This window comes from Leuresthes tenuis, unplaced genomic scaffold (genome assembly GCF_036924035.1).
Source record: "Leuresthes tenuis unplaced genomic scaffold, fLeuTen1.0.hap1 SCAF_10, whole genome shotgun sequence".
Classification (NCBI taxonomy): Eukaryota; Metazoa; Chordata; class Actinopteri; order Atheriniformes; family Atherinopsidae; genus Leuresthes; species Leuresthes tenuis.
In genome coordinates this window covers 1,275,790-1,298,681 of record NW_027325364.1, presented here as the reverse complement: position 1 = coordinate 1,298,681, position 22,892 = coordinate 1,275,790, and the positions used below count along the sequence as shown (strand labels likewise).

General features: G+C 43.0%; 1 protein-coding gene across 1 annotated transcript; it reads right to left on the bottom strand.

Moving 5' to 3' along the window:
• Positions 1-9,206: 9,206 nt before the first annotated feature.
• On the bottom strand, positions 9,207-17,874 carry cmtm7 (CKLF-like MARVEL transmembrane domain containing 7). The gene is made up of 5 exons (XM_072393501.1): positions 17,660-17,874; positions 15,792-15,968; positions 15,370-15,468; positions 14,403-14,481; positions 9,207-13,740 (listed from the first exon to the last, which is right to left on the bottom strand). Exons 1-5 carry the CDS (start codon positions 17,768-17,770, stop codon positions 13,727-13,729), a joined length of 480 nt encoding a protein of 159 aa, XP_072249602.1. The 5' UTR covers positions 17,771-17,874; the 3' UTR covers positions 9,207-13,726.
• Positions 17,875-22,892: the final 5,018 nt, after the last annotated feature.

Here is a 22,892-nt window from a genome sequence, read left to right as displayed (position 1 = left end):
TTTTCTTTGCTGTTTTTCATAGATGCAGCTAAAGAAATGGGAACAAATGATGTGTCTTTGTGACAAAGTGCCTAAAGATCCAGTTTAAAATGGCTTCTTTGCTAAGTTGTCTGTTCTGTGTCGACACAACACTGGTTCATCCCTTGAGTTAGGAGCCTTTTTTCTGCCTGAATGCTTCAGAGTTAAGTGGCTGAACAAAGAAAAAACACTGAAAATGCTCAGGAACAAGGACTGAAGATGAGGGGAAAAGCAGAAAATGTCCAAAGAAAAACTGTGAAAGAGCTTCAGAAAGCTGCAGAACTATTGATCAGGACACTTTAAAGGTTTCAGAAAGCTGCAGAACTATTGATCAGGACACTTTAAAGGTTTCAGAAAGCTGCAGAACTGTTGATCAGGACACTTTAAAGGTTACAGAAAGCTGCAGAACTGTTGATCAGGACACTTTAAAGGTTTCAGAAAGCTGCAGAACTATTGATCAGGACACTTTAAAGGTTACAGAAAGCTGCAGAACTATTGATCAGGACACTTTAAAGGTTTCAGAAAGCTGCAGAACTATTGATCAGGACACTTTAAAGGTTACAGAAAGCTGCAGAACTGTTGATCAGGACACTTTAAAGGTTTCAGAAAGCTGCAGAACTATTGATCGGGACACTTTAAAGGTTTCAGAAAGCTGCAGAACTGTTGATCAGGACACTTTAAAGGTTACTGAAAGCTGCAGAACTGTTGATCAGGACACTTTAAAGGTTTCAGAAAGCTGCAGAACTGTTGATCAGGACACTTTAAAGGTTTCTGAAAGCTGCAGAACTGTTGATCAGGACACTTTAAAGGTTTCAGAAAGCTGCAGAACTATTGATCAGGACACTTTAAAGGTTACAGAAAGCTGCAGAAATATTGATCAGGACACTTTAAAGGTTTCAGAAAGCTGCAGAACTATTGATCAGGACACTTTAAAGGTTTCAGAAAGCTGCAGAACTGTTGATCAGGACACTTTAAAGGTTACTGAAAGCTGCAGAACTGTTGATCAGGACACTTTAAAGGTTTCAGAAAGCTACAGAACTGTTGATCAGGACACTTTAAAGGTTACAGAAAGCTGCAGAACTATTGATCAGGACACTTTAAAGGTTACTGAAAGCTGCAGAACTGTTGATCAGGACACTTTAAAGGTTTCAGAAAGCTGCAGAACTATTGATCAGGACACTTTAAAGGTTTCAGAAAGCTGCAGAACTGTTGATCAGGACACTTTAAAGGTTACTGAAAGCTGCAGAACTGTTGATCAGGACACTTTAAAGGTTTCAGAAAGCTGCAGAACTGTTGATCAGGACACTTTAAAGGTTACTGAAAGCTGCAGAACTGTTGATCAGGACACTTTAAAGGTTTCAGAAAGCTGCAGAACTGTTGATCAGGACACTTTAAAGGTTACAGAAAGCTGCAGAACTGTTGATCAGGACACTTTAAAGGTTACAGAAAGCTGCAGAACTGTTGATCAGGACACTTTAAAGGTTTCAGAAAGCTGCAGAACTGTTGATCAGGACACTTTAAAGGTTAAAGAAAGCTGCAGAACTGTTGATCAGGACACTTTAAAGGTTACAGAAAGCTGCAGAACTGTTGATCAGGACACTTTAAAGGTTTCAGAAAGCTGCAGAACTGTTGATCAGGACACTTTAAAGGTTTCAGAAAGCTGCAGAACTGTTGATCAGGACACTTTAAAGGTTACAGAAAGCTGCAGAACTGTTGATCAGGACACTTTAAAGGTTTCAGAAAGCTGCAGAACTGTTGATCAGGACACTTTAAAGGTTACAGAAAGCTGCAGAACTGTTGATCAGGACACTTTAAAGGTTTCAGAAAGCTGCAGAACTGTTGATCAGGACACTTTAAAGGTTTCAGAAAGCTGCAGAACTGTTGATCAGGACACTTTAAAGGTTACAGAAAGCTGCAGAACTGTTGATCAGGACACTTTAAAGGTTTCAGAAAGCTGCAGAACTGTTGATCAGGACACTTTAAATGTTAAAGAAAGCTGCAGAACTGTTGATCAGGACACTTTAAAGGTTACAGAAAGCTGCAGAACTGTTGATCAGGACACTTTAAAGGTTTCAGAAAGCTGCAGAACTGTTGATCAGGACACTTTAAAGGTTTCAGAAAGCTGCAGAACTGTTGATCAGGACACTTTAAAGGTTTCAGAAAGCTGCAGAACTGTTGATCAGGACACTTTAAAGGTTACAGAAAGCTGCAGAACTATTGATCAGGACACTTTAAAGGTTTCAGAAAGCTGCAGAACTGTTGATCAGGACACTTTAAAGGTTTCAGAAAGCTGCAGAACTGTTGATCAGGACACTTTAAAGGTTTCAGAAAGCTGCAGAACTGTTGATCAGGACACTTTAAAGGTTTCAGAAAGCTGCAGAACTGTTGATCAGGACACTTTAAAGGTTTCAGAAAGCTGCAGAACTGTTGATCAGGACACTTTAAAGGTTACAGAAAGCTGCAGAACTGTTGATCAGGACACTTTAAAGGTTTCAGAAAGCTGCAGAACTGTTGATCAGGACACTTTAAAGGTTTCAGAAAGCTGCAGAACTGTTGATCAGGACACTTTAAAGGTTTCAGAAAGCTGCAGAACTGTTGATCAGGACACTTTAAAGGTTTCAGAAAGCTGCAGAACTGTTGATCAGGACACTTTAAAGGTTACAGAAAGCTGCAGAACTGTTGATCAGGACACTTTAAAGGTCTCAGAAAGCTGCAGAACTGTTGATCAGGACACTTTAAAGGTTACAGAAAGCTGCAGAACTGTTGATCAGGACACTTTAAAGGTCTCAGAAAGCTGCAGAACTGTTGATCAGGACACTTTAAAGGTTTCAGAAAGCTGCAGAACTATTGATCAGGACACTTTAAAGGTTTCAGAAAGCTGTAGAACTATTGATCAGGACACTTTAAAGGTTTCAGAAAGCTGCAGAACTATTGATCAGGACACTTTAAAGGTTTCAGAAAGCTGCAGAACTATTGATCAGGACACTTTAAAGGTTTCAGAAAGCTGCAGAACTATTGATCAGGACACTTTAAAGGTTTCAGAAAGCTGCAGAACTGTTGATCAGGACACTTTAAAGGTTTCAGAAAGCTGCAGAACTGTTGATCAGGACACTTTAAAGGTTACAGAAAGCTGCAGAACTGTTGATCAGGACACTTTAAAGGTTTCAGAAAGCTGCAGAACTGTTGATCAGGACACTTTAAAGGTTTCAGAAAGCTGCAGAACTATTGATCAGGACACTTTAAAGGTTTCAGAAAGCTGCAGAACTGTTGATCAGGACACTTTAAAGGTTTCAGAAAGCTGCAGAACTGTTGATCAGGACACTTTAAAGGTTACAGAAAGCTGCAGAACTGTTGATCAGGACACTTTAAAGATTACAGAAAGCTGCAGAACTGTTGATCAGGACACTTTAAAGGTCTCAGAAAGCTGCAGAACTGTTGATCAGGACACTTTAAAGGTTTCAGAAAGCTGCAGAACTGTTGATCAGGACACTTTAAAGGCTTCAGAAAGCTGCAGAACTGTTGATCAGGACACTTTAAAGGCTTCAGAAAGCTGCAGAACTGTTGATCAGGACACTTTAAAGGCTTCAGAAAGCTGCAGAACTGTTGATCAGGACTTTTTGTTTGTTAAATGAATTAAAAAGTTCACTTTTCTTCCCATCTGTGGGATAACCTGAGGACTTCTGGTGCTGCTTCACTGATCTCAGATCAGCTCTGACAGCTTCAGACCAATGCTGCCATCTAGTGGCCAGCAGCAGCCTCTGCGTCACTCTCTGATCCGTCGACCCTCTGAGCTTCTTCCTGTTTTCATGAACTTCCTCATCGTGTGGAAAAACTGCCCGAAAGCGAAAACATCCGGTTAATGAAATGAGTCAGAATATAAGCTACTTTCAACATGAGAAAAAGCCCCTCAGAGGAGCTCATTCTCCCACAGGCAGCTGCTCAAACCATTGGCATCGTCCAACATGTGAGCAGCAGCTCACCTGCAGGTGGCACCGTTCCTCCTCACCTGTTTCTGTTGGTTTGATCCAGTTTACTCCAGCCGAGAAGCTTCTGCTGACCGTCAAAAGGTGTAGAAACAGCAGATCAGGTAACAAAGATCGGGCCTGAACTTCATCACACCTGCAGTCAGTCCATCCTCGGTTAACTACAAGTTTACCACCTGTAAAAAACTAACAACTCGTTTCTTTTAGTGGTAGAAAAGCAGCTTTTAAAGTGGATTCTTTGTATTTTTGTGCTGAAGTGGAACAACTTAAAGTATATTTAGTGCACGGCTGCATGTGCACTGACTGTTTGATCAGTAAAAATAAGTTTAATTACTTTGTTTTATAAAAATACTAAAAACTTCCCCAAATATTAAGAAAATAATGTTCTTATTTTATCATTAATGCGCTGACTCGCACTTTTCTCACATTTCTGTTGGTAAAAATTAGGATTCAATAAAAAACTTTAAGCTCGTAAAATATATATTTAAAATATATATTTAAAGCTCACTGCAGATTTGTATTGATCAGGCTCTGGTTATCTATGACTGTTGGCTGTAGTGTTCATATTAATTCAGCTTTAATCAGAAATGGGAGCCAAGCTTCAGTCAGTTCGTGGACTGATTCATGAAGCTCTGCTTCGGCCTTTAAACACCTGTGATGGTCCACTGCATCACACCTCTGATTTCAGCACCTCTGAATCTGCCACCTGCAGAAGCTCAGAAAGATGCTGCAGATCTTCCTCCAGTCTGTGATGGGATCTGCTTTGCTGCAGTCTGCTGGGGAGCAGCACCAGGATCAACACGCTGATATGCAAGGCTGGCACAGTTATTGGACTGAAACTGGAGACGTTTGAGTCAGTGATGAGCAGGAGAACAAGCTGCAGGGACAGCGGAGCTCGTTCTCCAACAAACTGATGCAGCTCTGCTGCCACAAAGGTTCCAGAAGTCTTTCTGCCGTTCACCATCAGACTCTTTAGCAGTTTGCACATTTCTATCTATTACTTTATCCTGTGAATACACATTTATTTTTAGTATTTTTATATTATGTATATATCTCTTGTCTTATTCTCTATTTTTGTTGTCTTATATAACTTGGTTTATATGTGTTTACTGTTTGTTGCATCAGGAGCATTTCATTTAATGAAATACTTTTATTTGATTTGTTTTATGATTTTATTTAATTTAATTTAATTTTGTTTCATTTTGTATTATTTTTATTTATTAGTTTAATTGTATTATTATATTTTATTTTATTCATTTTATTTTATTTATTTTATTTTATTCATTTTATTTTATTTTATTCATTTTATTTTATTTATTTTATTTTATTCGTTTTGTTTTATTTTATTTATTTTATTTTATTTTATTTTATTCGTTTTGTTTTATCTATTCGTTTTATTTTATTATATTTTATTTTATTTATTCGTTTTATTTTATTCTATTTCATTTCATTTAATTTTTTTTATTTAGTTTTATTTCATTATATTTTATTTTAATTTGTTTCATTTTGTTTTTTATTATATTTTATTTTATTTATTAGTTTATTTAATTCTGTTTTGTTTCATTTAATTTAATTTCATTTTGTTTAATTTAGTTTAGTTTTATTTTATTCGTTTTATTTTATTTTGGCTCCAGGGTGTTCTGCCATGTTTCATCCAGCAGGTGGCGATGTTCCCTCAGTTTGGTCCATCCTGCAGACACTTTAAAGACATCACTTATTCCATCACTAACAGCCAGGTGCACATAAACAAGGAGCTGATCAGTGGTTGCACAGAAACATCCTTCAGGCTTTCAGCTGATTCTCTGCAGTTTTCTGACTCTTCGGTTCATTTTCTGATGAGTTAAAAAGATAAAAAGTAAATGATTCCATTTTCTGAAGCCCGGCATTTAAATTCAGTCCCGACCCGTTTGGTTCAGTGCTGAATCCTGAACTTCTTGAGCTGCCTGAGATGAAATTTGGATCCAGAAAGCTGCTTAATTCACATATTTACAGCTTCTGGTTCCGGTTCATTTGCATCAAACAGGAAAAGTTGCTGCAGGTGAGTCCATTTAAACTGCACAAACATCCCATTTTAAAATAAGCAGCACCAAGTTCTGAGCACGCCAGAAGTTGGATCATCAGAATTCAGCAGCTCGCTCTCCTGAAACTGCAGCTGCTGGCGTCAGGAAGTGAAACAGCCGTGACTCATACTTCCCATCAGACCCTGCCCTCCCTCAGCCAGACAAACTCAGCTCGCTCTGGGCCGCGTTTCCTGCCGGCCTCCAGCTCTCCCAGAGGCTGTCGCACCAGAACCGGCAGAACCGGACCCGAGCCTTCATTTAACCTGAATCATACGAGTGAACTGCATGTTCAGCCTGTTAATGAGACACTGACCCAGCCTGAAAGCTCACAGATCCCGACCAGATCAAGCATCTGCTGCAGCAAGCCGGGTCCCTGGGGGCCCCATCCTGGTACCAGACGGCACAGGACCGCCATCAGCTCACAGCAGCGCTGAAACTGGACTTAACGACCCGGTTATTATTAATCAGCTGATGAAGACGTTGACTTGGATGGACTTCGGTGTCTTTGTTCTGTCTGGTCCCAACGAGGCAGAAAGTTCAGTAATAATCAGACGTCACATTCAGCCCATAGATGGAAACATTGTCCAGTTCCACAGGGATCGCTTTCAGGACCTTTATCTTTTCCATCAGACTCTGACTTTCAGCTCAAATATGCTTCGGAAATTCTTCTGTAATTAAGGCTGAATGTGTTCAGTTTGCTCAGAATCTTCGACTAAAGGCCAAACCTCACTGACCTGATTTGGTTTTTGGGTTAAACGGAGCAAGAAGGCTAATGGGTAACCATGGTAACCATCACCGGAAATATAACCGTCAGTTTAGAGCAATTTATTTAGTGAAAAGTCGGATTATCACAGAACCCGAACTATTTGAACCAATGCTCCAACTTTAATCTTTTAGGCTTTTCTGTGTATTTATTTTTTTTTAAATAACATGAAACATGAACAGAAGTCGGTTGCATCGCCGTGGCAACACGTCTCTGACCTGCTGTCCTGTGATTCCTGTTCATTGGATCAGCGTTAACGGAGTAAAAATCCACACGAGACAGAAATGGTGCAATGAGCCTTTAATTCACAACATGCAACAACTTTAAATAACTTTAAAAGACTTTAAAAAAGGTAAAAAAAAAGCATGTGAGCGCTTTGTGACGTGACTTTTAAAGCGGCGGCCATCTTTTCTCCATCTCACACAAACTGCAGCCTCCTGTTCTTCAGGCTCCGCCCACCTGACCCGTCCACACACCAACAGAACATTAAGGCACTTTGAAGAACGACCTCGATAATCAGAACCACGGGGGTGTCTGAGTCCACTTTGTTAGCGCGCACGTGCTCACGTGCACTGATCCAGAACGGCGGGCAAAGCAAACAGAAGTCAGAAGTTTTAGTGATGGAGATGACGTCACATCGTGGTTCTTTCTGGACCCGGAACAAACGGTTTCGGGTCCAGAAAGAACGGGATAATATTCCCTCTCTCTGGACCTCTTCATTTGGTCACTTCGGATCTTTTCTGGGGACATCTGCCCCCGTTTTTCTGGGTTCTTCTGGGTCTTTCTACTGTTCCTGAGTCTGTTCTCGGTACCGAACCGAACCGCTCGGCCCAAACACTCAAACTTATGAACAGCAGCTGACAGTTTAAATAACGGAAGCTGAACATCTCAAAGGGAAGTGAAGGATGAAAAATGATCATCCGAGTCTGACGACAGAACACGGACAGACGAGCCGGTCCACATCACCAGAACTTCTGCACGTGTTCCGACTTCACTTCACCTCAGACATGGAGGCAGACACACCTGTTACAGGTGAGACCGATTTCCACTGATGGAAGGAGCCTTTTTCGGATCATCATCACTGATAAAAGCTCCCGATGCTGAATGCGTGGCCCGGTTCTGGATCAGCGTTTTCAACATTAAACCCCGGCGGACATCAGCCGACCCTCGGGTCCGTTTCCAGGTGGGAATACCATCATTCAGCATCAGTGGATACATACATGCCAGAATAAATAACGTAAACAGTCTGGTTCTGCCCGGCCCGGAGCCAGAATCAGCCTGATCAGAGTTCATGCTGTAAACAGAGTTCTGGCTCCGGCGGCCTCCTTCTGGGTCTAAGATCAACTTCCAGGAACAGAAAATGCAGCTTAAGGCTCAGAAAATAAACAAGCAGCAATAAAAAAGCTCAAATTCAATCCTGAACCAGTGCTTCAGGTCCTCGTGAACTGGGTCAGAACTGGGTCAGTTCTGTCAGTGCATCAGAAACAGCTTTTCATGTCAGAGAGGCGCCGACACAAAGGAAAGAAGCAGCTCGTGAACATCATGGAAACAACACGTGAAATGTGCCACATGACCGTAAAACTGGGAGGAGCCAAACACACTGTGTGATTCTGGGCCGTCTCTGAGGTCCATTACATCTGGGGGGGGGGGGGGCACTGCTGCTGAAACCACTGCAGGAACGTTCTGTTCCTTTAAATGTACAGTTTCAAGCTCACTAAATTTACTTCCTGAGGTCTGTTACATTAAAGGGGAACTCTGGTGTTTTTAAACCTTATTTCTGGCATGAAATACGTTCATCTACTCACTGAGAACAGTTTGGTGAAAGTCGGCGTCCTTCAGAAGATATTTAGATAATTGGAGATCCATATAACGGAGAGAACGGGGCTTAGAGGATGCAGCCTCTAAATAAGGCATTATCTGTCTTTATTTCACCAATACTTTAAGAAGAATGAATGAATGAACGTGTGCTATAGCTCTGTTAGCTCATAGCTCTGTTAGCTCATAGCTCTGTTAGCTCATAGCTGCTGTTAGCTCATAGCTCTGTTAGCTCATAGCTCTGTTAGCTCATAGCTGCTGTTAGCTCATAGCTGCTGTTAGCTCATAGCTCTGTTAGCTCATAGCTCTGTTAGCTCATAGCTGCTGTTAGCTCATAGCTCTGTTAGCTCATAGCTGCTGTTAGCTCATAGCTGCTGTTAGCTCATAGCTGCTGTTAGCTATAGCTCTGTTAGCTCATAGCTGCTGTTATGTGGCTACTTGCAGCTATAGGAGAGCTAACGGAGGGATTTCTACACAGGCACTCTACTGGGACCACTGAGCTAACAGAGCTATGAGCTAACAGCAGCTATGAGCTAACAGAGCTATAGCACACGTTCATTCATTCATTCTTCTTAAAGTATTGGTGAAATAAAGACAGATAATGCCTTATTTAGAGGCTGCATCCTCTAAGCCCCGTTCACTCCGTTATATGGATCTCCAGTTATCTAAATATCTTCTGAAGGACGCCGACTTTCACCAAACTGTTCTCAGTGAGCAGATGAACGTATTTCATGCCAGAAATAAGGTTTAAAAACACAGGAGTTCCCCTTTAATGTTACTGACTAATTTATCTGATCTTAACACGGTTTTAAACAGGACGTGAAAGCTTATTTCCATGAATGAACATCATGTTCATCTGGATTTGGAGCTGATTTAAACTAGATTGTGTGAACTGAGCCTTTAAATAGCAACAGTTCAGCAGTGTGAGTGAACCTGTTGGGCTGCTGTTATCACACAGTGTGAAGGGCCTTCAAGATACAAACCAGAAGTAAGAAAACAGCCTGTATCTAAAGCAGTTATATTTGTCCAATAAACCCAAACTTCTATAGTAAAACAGTTTGAATCCTTTCAGTTCGATGTAAATCATTCATTCTGTGCCAAGTCAGTGGAAACGTAAGACACATTCAGTGTGACATCAGAAGCATCACACGAAGATTTTTTGGCATTTGATCAACAGTAAGGCAGTCGTTTTAGGATTTCTAACCAAACGTTTAGTTTCATAGACATTTTTTTAGTTTTTTTCTTAGGGTAGAAAAGATTCTCGGTGAATCAAACATACTTTTCTTTCAGTTCTGCTCGAGTCAGTAAAAGTTTTAGCTGCTCAAACATCTGCCAAGCGGCTGCAGCAGTTAAACATCTGCAAGCAGTTCGCTAACTCGTAAACTAGCATAAACCTGGAAAAAGAAAAAAAAACATTTATATTTGTTTAGGTTAGAAGATCCAAAAATCTTATTTTGTCATCAAATGAAACATTAACAGTATCAGATCATTATTCAAATGCAATCATCTGTACTTTAAAGTAACATTTAATAACTCCTGTTGAACAATTATTTTGACTGCCAGATTATGCTAATGCTAGCTTGCCTGCTCAGGCGAGAATGGATTTAAAATTAAAATTTACTTTAAATTTCCTTGAATGTAAACTGAAGCAGTTTGAAACACACAAAATAATATTACTGGTAAAACCAAAGCTTTTTAAAAGAAAGTTTTTAATGGAATAAACAAGATAACAACATTAGCATATTTAGCATATGTAACGCTTTTTTGGTGTGTGCCAAACTTCACTTCAGACTGTCCTGAAAAGTTAGAATTGAATGTCTGGTTAAACACATGAACTCCTTTGTTCTTGATAATATATTTTCTTAATTTAATACATTTTTGCCCATTTTTTGGTATGATCATATCCACAACAGAGTCTTGTGATGCTAGCATCTTAGCAAAAGCTAAAATGGAACTGAATTCTTATTTTCTTTTTTTATGATTAATACTATTATAATAATTATCATTAAACAACATAAAAGGTCCATATTGAAAAATAAGAATGTGTAAAACGTGTTTTGCTCGTTTAGCTAAAGGGTTGTAAGGAGTAAACAAGCTAATATTAGCCAGTTAGCTACTTTTAAAGTACTGTGTCAGGTACTGAAAGTTGGCATCAGATGATTGGTTAGATTAATAACTGCTCCTTTGTTTTGATGTGATTGTTTCTAATTTAAATAAACAAAACAAAACAAATCTACATTTCAGTTAGGTGAAGCTAATATTAGCCTTTTGGGCTAAATCTAAATCAAAGTATCACAATAGTTTAATTCCAACACATCGTATCACTGCTGATAGTAAGGCCATCTTTTCAAGCTAATGAAAGCTAACTAAGCTAACTCTGATGTCCACTGAAACACGACTAATTTATGATCCACAGTCACCTTTTACATCTTTTCCACTTTACAGTTTTCTGTTTACTTTCAATTAAACTTACAGTCAATAAGAATGAAGAAGAACTGGATTTTAATCCTGCTTTCTGTTGGTGCTCAGCAGCATGACACCTCCCATCAAAACTTCAGGTGTGGATTTCAGGTGCACAGATCAATAAATATTCAAACCCACTGAATGAAAACACAGACCAATAAGAATGAAACTCAAAACTTAGCATGCAAGGCTAACAAACAGGCCAAGAGTGGTATTGTGGAGTGTATTTTGTGCTTTAACAGTCACAGAGATTAAAAACTGGTGATCATGCTGTAACTTTTCTATTTGGTGCAGACAGTCAGGTTTTTATAGCATTTTCCCTTTTATCAATCTGTGTTTTCATTGAGCTGGTTTAGCAGATTAAAGCTTTATTTCTAACATTTAACACTTTTATTCAGACAGCGAGACGCACATCTTCCAAAAATAAGATAGACAAGTCCATCTTCTACATTCTTTAATTTAAATTAATGTGTTTTATTCATTTGTGCTTTAATCAGTTAATCCTTTTATTTTATTTGGTTTATTCATCCATTTTTATGTCTTTAATCTGCGCAAACACTGCGTCTAAACCAGGTAAACGTTAGCTAACGTACATGAAATGCATCTATGCTGAATGAATCCACTGCTTTATGAATCTGTGCCGTCTGATTTCCACACGAGAGCGTAGAAACGCAGAAAGTTAAATCAATTTTCAGCCTTTAAAAGGGCTTCTGGAGTAAAGGATGAACACTGAAGGTGGAACTGAATCTAAACAGTGAAGAGTTTGTTTCTGTAAAAGCACCGAGGAAACAGTCTGGAGTGGAAATTAAAGCCAATCTGAGCGACTGAGGCGGTTCTCTGACTCATTTTAGGGGTTTAATTGATTTTAGCCACAAACTGGTCATTTTACCAGTCTTATATGAAACTAATCTTTAACTCTTTAACTGTGACACAGCAGTAAAATCAGTGTTTGAAGGAAACTGTTGGTGTAAACTCTTCTTTCTGTCAACAACACCCACATGAACACTTCCAATAATCTGTTTTCTTCTGCTAAAAGCTTCAGACCTGCTGCTTCCTTCTCAATCATTTTGTGAAGGGTCAGTAAATTATGTATTTCCTATGAACTACTTTGATGCTTTCAGTTAAATCATCATTTTGGTTTATTTCCCACCGATACGTCGGCCCTTTCTGACATTAACGGCTTTAAATATCCGTTAACATGTCGGCATTCGCTCATTGGTCGCGTTCATGGTCCTTAAGACTTAATTCAGACAGAAGATGGATTTTTTCTGCCATTTTTAACTCGCATTTAGAAGACGTGAATGAAAAGAATTTGACTGGAATGTGCCAAAAAATGTGTTTTTGTAGGTTTTTTTGTGTAATTTTGAAGAAGACTTGATGCACAACAGGAAACAATAATATCCCAGTTATGACATCATATCCCAGTTATGACATCATACCCCAGTTATGACATCATACCCCAGTTATGACATCATATCCCAGTTATGACATCATACCCCAGATATATCATATCCCAGTTATGACATCAGTTATGACATCATACCCCAGATATGACATCATATCCCAGTTATGACATCATACCCCAGTTATGACATCATACCCCAGTTATGACATCATACCCCAGTTATGACATCATATCCCAGATATTCCCAGAGATTAAAGTCATTCCTGAAGAAGAGCTCTCATTTTCCTGTTGTGGATGTCCACCACAGCTGTTCTTTTTTCCTGCTCCAGGTTTGTTTCCTGTTAGAACAACTACTTCTTCTACTGAACTACAGCCAGTAACAGCGCAGCCTGCAGCGCCCCCTCTGGTGACGCCACACAGCCGAGTTTATTCACTTCAAACCACGTGTCGGATTCATTTGAAACGTTTCTGTTTTCAGTCCAGACACCTGGAATCTACATTTTCCTGACTGTATCATGGATTTAACACCTATTTATTTCCACAACAGAACCAGCTTTTAAAACAGGTCTAAGTGGGGTCTGTTGACAAAAAGAAGAAGAAGTTACCAACACATTTGAGCTGGAGTCGTATTTTTCTCTTAGTTTGTTTGCTTTGTTAACATGCTAATTATTCTTATTTTTTATCCCCTGAGTAATGATTTGGCATGCAAACAACAATAATATACGAGTCATTTTCAGCAGAACCAGCTATGCTGCGGGACATCTGTGGTCCAACCTGATTAATCAAGCCTCAGGAATATCCAAAGTACAGTAAAAAATGGAAAGAATGGGAACAAAAATCAAGCATATGAAGCTGTAAACTGTCGGGGAAGGAGAGGAAAAGCTGTTTAAAAGGACTTGGGTTTGATTTATGGCACAGAACAGATGGTGGAAAGAGGGTAAAACTGATTTTAAACATGTTTTTCTCCCGGTTCGGAGGAGGATGGAACATGGTGACTGATTGTTTTCACCGCTGCGATGCCTTACCGATACACTGATGGTTAAAATGTGACACAGAGCACCTTTAACATGTATGTTTGAAGTGATTCAGAAGTCCTGTCAGCGTTTACCATGATGACCTGGGATGTTTCTGCCCTGGATCGGCTCCTCTGCAGGATGACTTATGATCCAATCAGGCTGGTTACTGCCCACGCAGCCATCAGGTGTCTTCCTGACACTTTTTACACCGACGCACCTGGAGGGGAAGGACAGGGACACAGAGGCATTATGGGTACATGAGTGAGGGGGGGGCAGCTTGGTTTCCATCATGTGGCTCCAGCTCACATGTCTGCTTATCTCTTCTTTGTGGAACAGTCGCTTCACTGTTGGAGAGAAGTCTTCATAATCTGCCTGTTAGTTCCAGCTAACGCCTGATTAACTCTTTCCTGCATGAAACCAGGCCTCAGTGCGTCCGCATCAAACTCCGGACGTCCTCGGCTCCATGGCTTTTACATATTTAGCTCCTAAATGAAGTGTTTAGTCTGATCTGAGAGGAAGAGGAAGCTGTCAGATGGATATTGGGTCCAGCTCATAGACGCAGGGTGGAAATCTTTGTCAGGTGAGCTGCACATAAACTGAGCCGATCGGTGACTATGATGATGTCAGAGCAGTTCTGCTGTGGTACTGTTGGAGGTTCTCGGCTTCCTCCCGGTGAAGCATCCTGGTCCAGGTCAGTTTGGGGTCCACAGAAGCAGAACACCTCCCCTAACTGTCCCTGACTCTGTTCGACCCTTAAACAGCTTACTGCTGAAGTTTGAAAGGTGTTGCTCACGTATGGTTCACCAGTAAATGCAAACTACAGGTGTGCATGGAGGCTTCTTCATGAAGGTAAAGACACAAAGAAGGTGCAGGACCTACCAGACTGGGGGCCACAGGCCACACTGTAGGACGTCCACAAATTAACAGCCATCAGGAACGTTGTGATGAACCCGAACACCTGCAGAAACACACACACAAGGCAGAGTTTCAGCTTCAGCTTTAACTGCAGCTTTAGCTTTAGCTTCAGCTTCAGCTTCAGCTTTAGCTTTAACTTTAACTTCAGCTTTAGCTTTAACTTCAGCTCCAGCTTTAACTTTAACTTCAGCTTTAGCTTTAACTTCAGCTTCAGCTTTAACTTCAGCTTTAGCTTTAGCTTTAACTTCAGCTTCAGCTTTAACTTCAGCTTTAGCTTTAACTTTAACTTCAGCTTCGGCTTTATCTTTAGCTTCAGCTTTAGCTTCAGCTTTAGCTTTAGCTTCAGCTTTAGCTTCAGCTTTAGCTTTAGCATCAGCTTTAGCTTTAGCTTTAACTTTAGTTTCAGTTTTAGCTTCAGCTTTAGTTTCAGTTTTAGCTTCAGCTTTATCTTCAGCTTTAGCTTCAGCTTTAGCTTCAGCTTCGACTTCAGCTTCGACTTCAGCTTTAGCTTTAGCTTTAGCTTCAGCTTCGACTTCAGCTTCGACTTCAGCTTTAGCTTTAGCTTTAGCTTCAGCTTCGACTTCAGCTTCGACTTCAGCTTTAGCTTTAGCTTTAGCTTCAGCTTCGACTTCAGCTTCGACTTCAGCTTCAGCTTTAGCTTTAGTTTTAGCTTTAGTTTCAGCTTCAGCTTGAGCTTGAGCTTCAGCTTCAGCTTCAGCTGTTTGGCTGCAGGAAGCGACTCCTCAGACGAGCCGCCTTATCAGGGAGAAATTTAAAGCCACTTCCTGTGTAATTAGCAGCAGGAAGGACGGGGAGGTCTGCCGCTGAGGTCTCACTCTGCCTCCAATTCAGAACCACAGACGCCGGCACCGTCTGCCTGAACTGGACCCGGAGACTTTATTTAATCTTCCTCAGTTGAAGAGTTACGTACCGTCGCGACCACCAGCGCCGAAACTCCGGAACTCTTCGCTGCGGCGATGATGGAGGCGATGAAGATGAGGATGGTCCCCACCGTGTAATGGAAGAACTCCTGAAACAGCAGAAAGTTCATCGGATGTCAGAAACATTCCCAGAAAAGCTGGAGAGAACGCTGAGCTCCACCCGGTTATTCATCTGTGGAAGTTAAAACAGGACAGGAGAGGGGCTGGAAACTGGAAGGTGCTGTGGAATGATGAAGATTTAACAGGAAACACGATGTTTCATCACATCAGCAGAAGTTTCTCTCCTGTAAAGTGACTCACAGCTGAAGCTTCCTTCCTTCTTTTGGACCTGGCTGCAGCATGATGAAAGTTCCTGTGAGATAAACTGATAAACTGTGACACAAACATGCAGAATATCCTACAGGCAGCTCACCGTCAGCGGCCAGTTGATGCAGGGCATCTTCCCCTGCAGCCTGAACAGGTGCATGAGGAAGAAGATGAGGAGGGCGAAGAAGAACCACAGCGCCACCACCTCGAAGAACTGGAAAGCCGCCCAGCTGGGCCAGCCGCGGGCGCAGTGGACGCACAGGAAGGTGATGAGCAGCGCCAGCTGGGAGGAAACAGACAGAAGGCACGTCAGCACCCGGAGCGCCATCATTTACCACATCCTGCCGTCACAACCTGAAGTTTCTGCTGATGCGGATCTATCAAAGGAATCGTGAACGCAGCATCTCTGCGTTTCAGCCTGGGAGACGCAGCTTCCACCTCAGCTTCCACCTGAGCTTCACCTCAGCTTCACCTCAGCTTCACCTCAGCTTCACCTCAGCTTCCACCTCAGCTTCACCTGAGCTTCCACCTCAGCTTCCACCTGAGCTTCACCTGAGCTTCACCTGAGCTTCACCTGAGCTTCACCTCAGCTTCACCTCAGCTTCACCTGAGCTTCCACCTGAGCTTCACCTCAGCTTCACCTCAGCTTCACCTCAGCTTCCACCTCAGCTTCCACCTGAGCTTCACCTCAGCTTCACCTCAGCTTCACCTCAGCTTCACCTCAGCTTCACCTGAGCTTCACCTCAGCTTCACCTCAGCTTCACCTCAGCTTCACCTCAGCTTCACCTCAGCTTCACCTGAGCTTCCACCTGAGCTTCACCTCAGCTTCACCTGAGCTTCACCTCAGCTGATTCCAATCACAAACCTCTGGATGAACAGAGTTTCAGCTCGGAGCTGAAGAAGAAGACAATAATCTGTTTGAAGAGTTGAAAAGAGGTGAAAGCTGATGTAAAGAGTTCAGCTGGAGGTCAGACTCTGGTCCAGATGTTCTCACACTTTGGACCTCCTCAGCCAGTCTGAGATCAGACTGTGAGTCTCAGAGAAGCAGAGCCTCACAGCATCTTCTGCTCAGAGAAGCAGAGCCTCACAGCATCTTCTGCTCAGAGAAGCAGAGCCTCACAGCATCTTCTGCTCAGAGAAGCAGAGCCTCACAGCATCTTCTGCTCAGAGAAGCAGAGCCTCACAGCATCTTCTGCTCAGAGAAGCAGAGCCTCACAGCATCTTCTGCTCAGAGAAGCAGAGCCTCACAGCATCTTCTGCTCAGAGAAGCAGAGCCTCACAGCCTTTAAAGCAGAAAACCTTCCAGAATCTGCCTCCTTCACACATCTGTGGACGCCATAAGAAGCCTGGAGCTGATCCAGAGTCTGAACTGACAAAAACCTGCTGAACTCCAACAGTTAAAACAGTTAAATCCAAAATAAAATCCACTGAGGCAGCATGAAACCTCCAGGCATCTTCCTCCAGGTGTTGCTGCACTCGACTCACTTCTCTTTAACTTTTTATCTTAAAATATTTCAGGTATGTGCACGAGGGCCTGCAGCTGCCCTGATGTTCACCTCAGAGGTCTGACTGACTGCTGTGGCATCACATTATCGTCCCCATTGTCCTACGGTGGGGGGGCCCCTCACCTTAGGGCCCGGGGCCCCCCACCGTAGGGCCTGGGGCCCCTGCTCTGTCACGCTGTGTCCGTCTCTGAACTCACATCAGTGCCAGGAAACAATAATCCTCCAATACTGATGAATTATCTGCCCTCTGCCCGGCGCACACACATCAATAATAACTCTAATCATGAGCTTCTGAGAAGCAGCTCGCGCTCTGCCGGTAACTCTTCCCGGTAAAGATCCGCTCAGACTCCCCGTTAACGCGGCTCTGCGGCGCCGGGGTGTCCGTGTCTCCACAGCCGGCTCAGACACGGACACTCCCGGTACACCCAGCCGCACCACCCGCCACATTTCGGGGCGGACGGACTCTCACCAGCTGTCCCATCTTCAGCAGTCCCGGGATGGTATGGGTGTAGCCCATGTTCAGGAGGCCGTCACCGGAAGACCGGACCGTTGTGGTTGTCGTGACGACGGTGTGCGACATGTTTACGGTAAACAAAAACACGGTAAACAAATGTTCTGGACAAGTTAAGCCGCAGCAGAACCACCGTGGGCTGGAAGCTGTCCGTCGTTGTTTTATCACCGTCAAGCTGCGCCGGAGAACCCACCAACTTCCGGTGGGCATGTCAGAGTAAAAGCACTCCGCTATTCACCTCGTAAAGATCAGTTTTTCTGGTATCTGTCTGTTCCCATTAACCATTTAATTTACTTTAATTATTCTGGCCTTTAATAATTAACTGTGTTTGAGTTCAAACTGATCAGTATCACCCACATAAATGATCTGCTTCGTGTTAAAGAAACAACGTCACTGTGAGGCTCTTCGTTTATTTCACTGTAATACAAACAAAATATAATCATAATATATATATAATCAAATTAATACAAATGAGTCCGATGCATACAATGAGAATTAAAATAATCAAAACCAACAGACTGTCTGAAACACCAATCCCCCGTCCTGAGCTGCACGAGGCGGCTGTGGAGAGAAAAAACTCCCTTTTAACAGGAAGAAACCTCCATCAGAACCAGAACCAGGAAGGGTCCATCTGCCTGGACCAGCTGGGGCTGAGAGGACAGGAAAGAGGGGACAACAAGCAGCGTAACACCAGGCCAGAGACACCTGCTGAGAGAGAGAAACACAAGTTAATGACAGCAATGATGTCATCTGTACATGGAGGGAGGAGAGGTGCATCATGGGAGCTCCCCCAGCAGGCTGGGCCTATAGCAGCAGAACTATGGGATGTTTCAGGCTCACCTGAGCCATCCCTAACTATAAGCTTTATCAGAAAGGAGAGTTTCAGCCTGATCTTAAAGGTAGAGAGGGTGTCTGCTTCCTGAAGCCAAACTGGCAGCTGGTTCCACAGAGAGGGGCCTGATAACTGAAGGCTCTGCCTCCCATTCTGCTTTTAGGGGCCTGATAACTGAAGGCTCTGCCTCCCATTCTGCTTTTAGGGGCCTGATAACTGAAGGCTCTGCCTCCCATTCTGCTTTTAGGGGCCTGATAACTGAAGGCTCTGCCTCCCATTCTGCTTTTAGGGGCCTGATAACTGAAGGCTCTGCCTCCCATTCTGCTTTTAGGGGCCTGATAACTGAAGGCTCTGCCTCCCATTCTGCTTTTAGGGGCCTGATAAGTGAAGGCTCTGCCTCCCATTCTGCTTTTAGGGGCCTGATAACTGAAGGCTCTGCCTCCCATTCTGCTTTTAGAAACTCTGGGAACCACAAGGAAACCTGCAGCCTGAGAGCAAAGTGCTCTGTTGGGGAAATATCCAACTGTGAGATCTTTAAGATGTGATGGAGCTCGGTCATTAAGAGCTTTATATGTGAGGAGAAGAATCTTAAATTCTATTCTGAATTTAACAGGGAGCCAATGAAGAGAAGCTAAAACTGGAGAAACATGATCTCTGCTGTTAGATCTCATCAGAAATGCATGGACCATGTCTAATTATGTCTGTTGTCTATTACTTCACCCTGAGCTAAATAAATGCACTTTTATTCTCCTGTGGTAAAAGTAAAGCTGCTTTCATTAGTTCACAATAATATGTCACGAGGAAAAACTACAGAAAGTCTTCACTTTAAAGCACTAAAATATAATTTTCCATTTTCACCTGACTGAATCCACTGGTTAATGATAACTGAAGTGATCATTATTTAAATGAAACAACCAAAAGATGTTAAATGACCAAAAGCATCCGAAGAAGAGACACCACAAAGTGGAAAATCTTAAAAAAGGACATAAAACAATGGAAATATGGACGAGGAAAATAACCAAAAATACTCAATAACATGTTGATCAGAAAGGTTAGCCAACAAAAACACAGACTTACGATTTAATATGACAGAAGAAAAGGAAATTATCCTTCAGAAATATAGAAAATACTGATTTTTTTCGGTTTAATCAACTTCAAACTGATTGATTATCTCATTTTTGATTAGATGCCCCAGTTTGTTACAACATGATGCAGATTTCCAGAGGACAACTCCTGCAAAATATGTCTTATATAAGAAATGATGATGATTAGAACCTAATGATTATTTTAGAATATAAACTATGGTCAATACGGCGAGTTTACATCTTATATCTGCAGCTCTCATGCATGTGAGTCCCTCAGGGACCCGTCCTGGGACCCCCACAGCTTTCCTTTCCAAAGATGAAGAACACGAGGGCTGATCGGGACTTTTGCTCAGATGTTACTGATTCATGATTGTTTGAACAAGCTTAAGAAGAGTTGCTTGAATCTTATTTTCTTGATTTAACTGGATGAAAGTTTCAGTGTGATGGAAAATCTAATCAAACGATAGACTGGTGTTTCCCACCAGAAGAAGGTTTTCTGACCAATCAGGGTTTGTTTTGCTGTCCTGAGTGAGGCGACGCTGGGAGGTGCTTCCTCTTTCTGTCAGGCTTTTATTCTGAAGCGCACTTCCTGTGTGCGCGGGTCTCAGGCGGAGGACTGTGAGCTTTGACAGGTGTCTGCTGTGGAGAGGTGTGGTCTGTGTCAGGAAGCACTGCAGCAGCAGCATCCTGTGAAACATCCAGAGCCCCCGAACACACGATTGTTCTCAGATCAGCAGAGACAACAAACCCAGAGCTGCTGTCAGGGCGATTATCTGCGAATCAACACAACGTGCACACTCACACGACGTGCACGCTCACACAACGTGCACACTCACTGACACAGCTCCCACACATATTTCCATCACCACATGCTCGGCAGCAGCTGAAGTGATCATTAAAGGACAGTTTTACCGTTTATCTGCTGTAATTGCTCCTGTTTTCCATGCAGGATATTACAGGAGTGATGTGTTTTAAAAGATTAACAAACCAGAGGTGCTGTCCTCCCATGATGCACCTCTCACATATAAAGCTCCTAATGACTGAGCTCCATCACATCTTAAAGATCTCACAGTTGGATGTTTCCCCAACAGAGCACTTTGCTCTCAGGCTGCAGGTTTCCTTGTGGTTCCCAGAGTTTCTAAAAGCAGAATGGGAGGCAGAGCCTTCAGTTATCAGGCCCCTAAAAGCAGAATGGGAGGCAGAGCCTTCAGTTATCAGGCCCCAAAAAGCAGAATGGGAGGCAGAGCCTTCAGTTATCAGGCCCCTAAAAGCAGAATGGGAGGCAGAGCCTTCAGTTATCAGGCCCCTAAAAGCAGAATGGGAGGCAGAGCCTTCAGTTATCAGGCCCCTAAAAGCAGAATGGGAGGCAGAGCCTTCAGTTATCAGGCCCCTAAAAGCAGAATGGGAGGCAGAGCCTTCAATTATCAGGCCCCTAAAAGCAGAATGGGAGGCAGAGCCTTCAGTTATCAGGCCCCTAAAAGCAGAATGGGAGGCAGAGCCTTCAGTTATCAGGCCCCTAAAAGCAGAATGGGAGGCAGAGCCTTCAGTTATCAGGCCCCTAAAAGCAGAATGGGAGGCAGAGCCTTCAGTTATCAGGCCCCTAAAAGCAGAATGGGAGGCAGAGCCTTCAGTTATCAGGCCCCTAAAAGCAGAATGGGAGGCAGAGCCTTCAGTTATCAGGCCCCTAAAAGCAGAATGGGAGGCAGAGCCTTCAATTATCAGGCCCCTAAAAGCAGAATGGGAGGCAGAGCCTTCAGTTATCAGGCCCCTAAAAGCAGAATGGGAGGCAGAGCCTTCAGTTATCAGGCCCCTAAAAGCAGAATGGGAGGCAGAGCCTTCAGTTATCAGGCCCCTAAAAGCAGAATGGGAGGCAGAGCCTTCAGTTATCAGGCCCCTAAAAGCAGAATGGGAGGCAGAGCCTTCAGTTATCAGGCCCCTAAAAGCAGAATGGGAGGCAGAGCCTTCAATTATCAGGCCCCTAAAAGCAGAATGGGAGGCAGAGCCTTCAGTTATCAGGCCCCTAAAAGCAGAATGGGAGGCAGAGCCTTCAGTTATCAGGCCCCTAAAAGCAGAATGGGAGGCAGAGCCTTCAGTTATCAGGCCCCTAAAAGCAGAATGGGAGGCAGAGCCTTCAGTTATCAGGCCCCTAAAAGCAGAATGGGAGGCAGAGCCTTCAGTTATCAGGCCCCTAAAAGCAGAATGGGAGGCAGAGCCTTCAGTTATCAGGCCCCTAAAAGCAGAATGGGAGGCAGAGCCTTCAATTATCAGGCCCCTAAAAGCAGAATGGGAGGCAGAGCCTTCAGTTATCAGGCCCCTAAAAGCAGAATGGGAGGCAGAGCCTTCAGTTATCAGGCCCCTAAAAGCAGAATGGGAGGCAGAGCCTTCAGTTATCAGGCCCCTAAAAGCAGAATGGGAGGCAGAGCCTTCAGTTATCAGGCCCCTAAAAGCAGAATGGGAGGCAGAGCCTTCAGTTATCAGGCCCCTAAAAGCAGAATGGGAGGCAGAGCCTTCAGTTATCAGGCCCCTAAAAGCAGAATGGGAGGCAGAGCCTTCAGTTATCAGGCCCCTCTCTGTGGAACCAGCTGCCAGTTTGGCTTCAGGAAGCAGACACCCTCTCTACCTTTAAGATCAGGCTGAAACTTTCCTTTCTGATAAAGCTTATAGTTAGGGATGGCTCAGGTGAGCCTGAAACATCCCATAGTTCTGCTGCTATAGGCCCAGCCTGCTGGGGGAGCTCCCATGATGCACCTCTCCTCCCTCCATGTACAGATGACATCATTGCTGTCATTAACTTGTGTTTCTCTCTCTCAGCAGGTGTCTCTGGCCTGGTGTTACGCTGCTTGTTGTCCCCTCTTTCCTGTCCTCTCAGCCCCAGCTGGTCCAGGCAGATGGACCCTTCCTGGTTCTGGTTCTGATGGAGGTTTCTTCCTGGTTCTGGTTCTGATGGAGGTTTCTTCCTGTTAAAAGGGACTTTTTTCTCTCCACAGTCGCCTCCTGCAGCTCAGGACGGGGATTGGATCAGAGAGAAGTTTCTGTGTTACTTTCCTCTTTGTTTTCTTAGCTCGGAAACTCTTTTTTGGGTAAACTTGGATCTGAACTAATTTGACATTTTATTAGATTGTAATTGGCTTGAATTTGACTCTTTGAAGGCTTTGAAATGAAGTTTGTTGTGATTTGGTGCAACATAAATCAAACTGAATTCAACTTAAATTGGTTTATTGTTAATAAATAGCAGCACAGTGTGATGTGTTGTCATATTTAACTCATTCCAGGA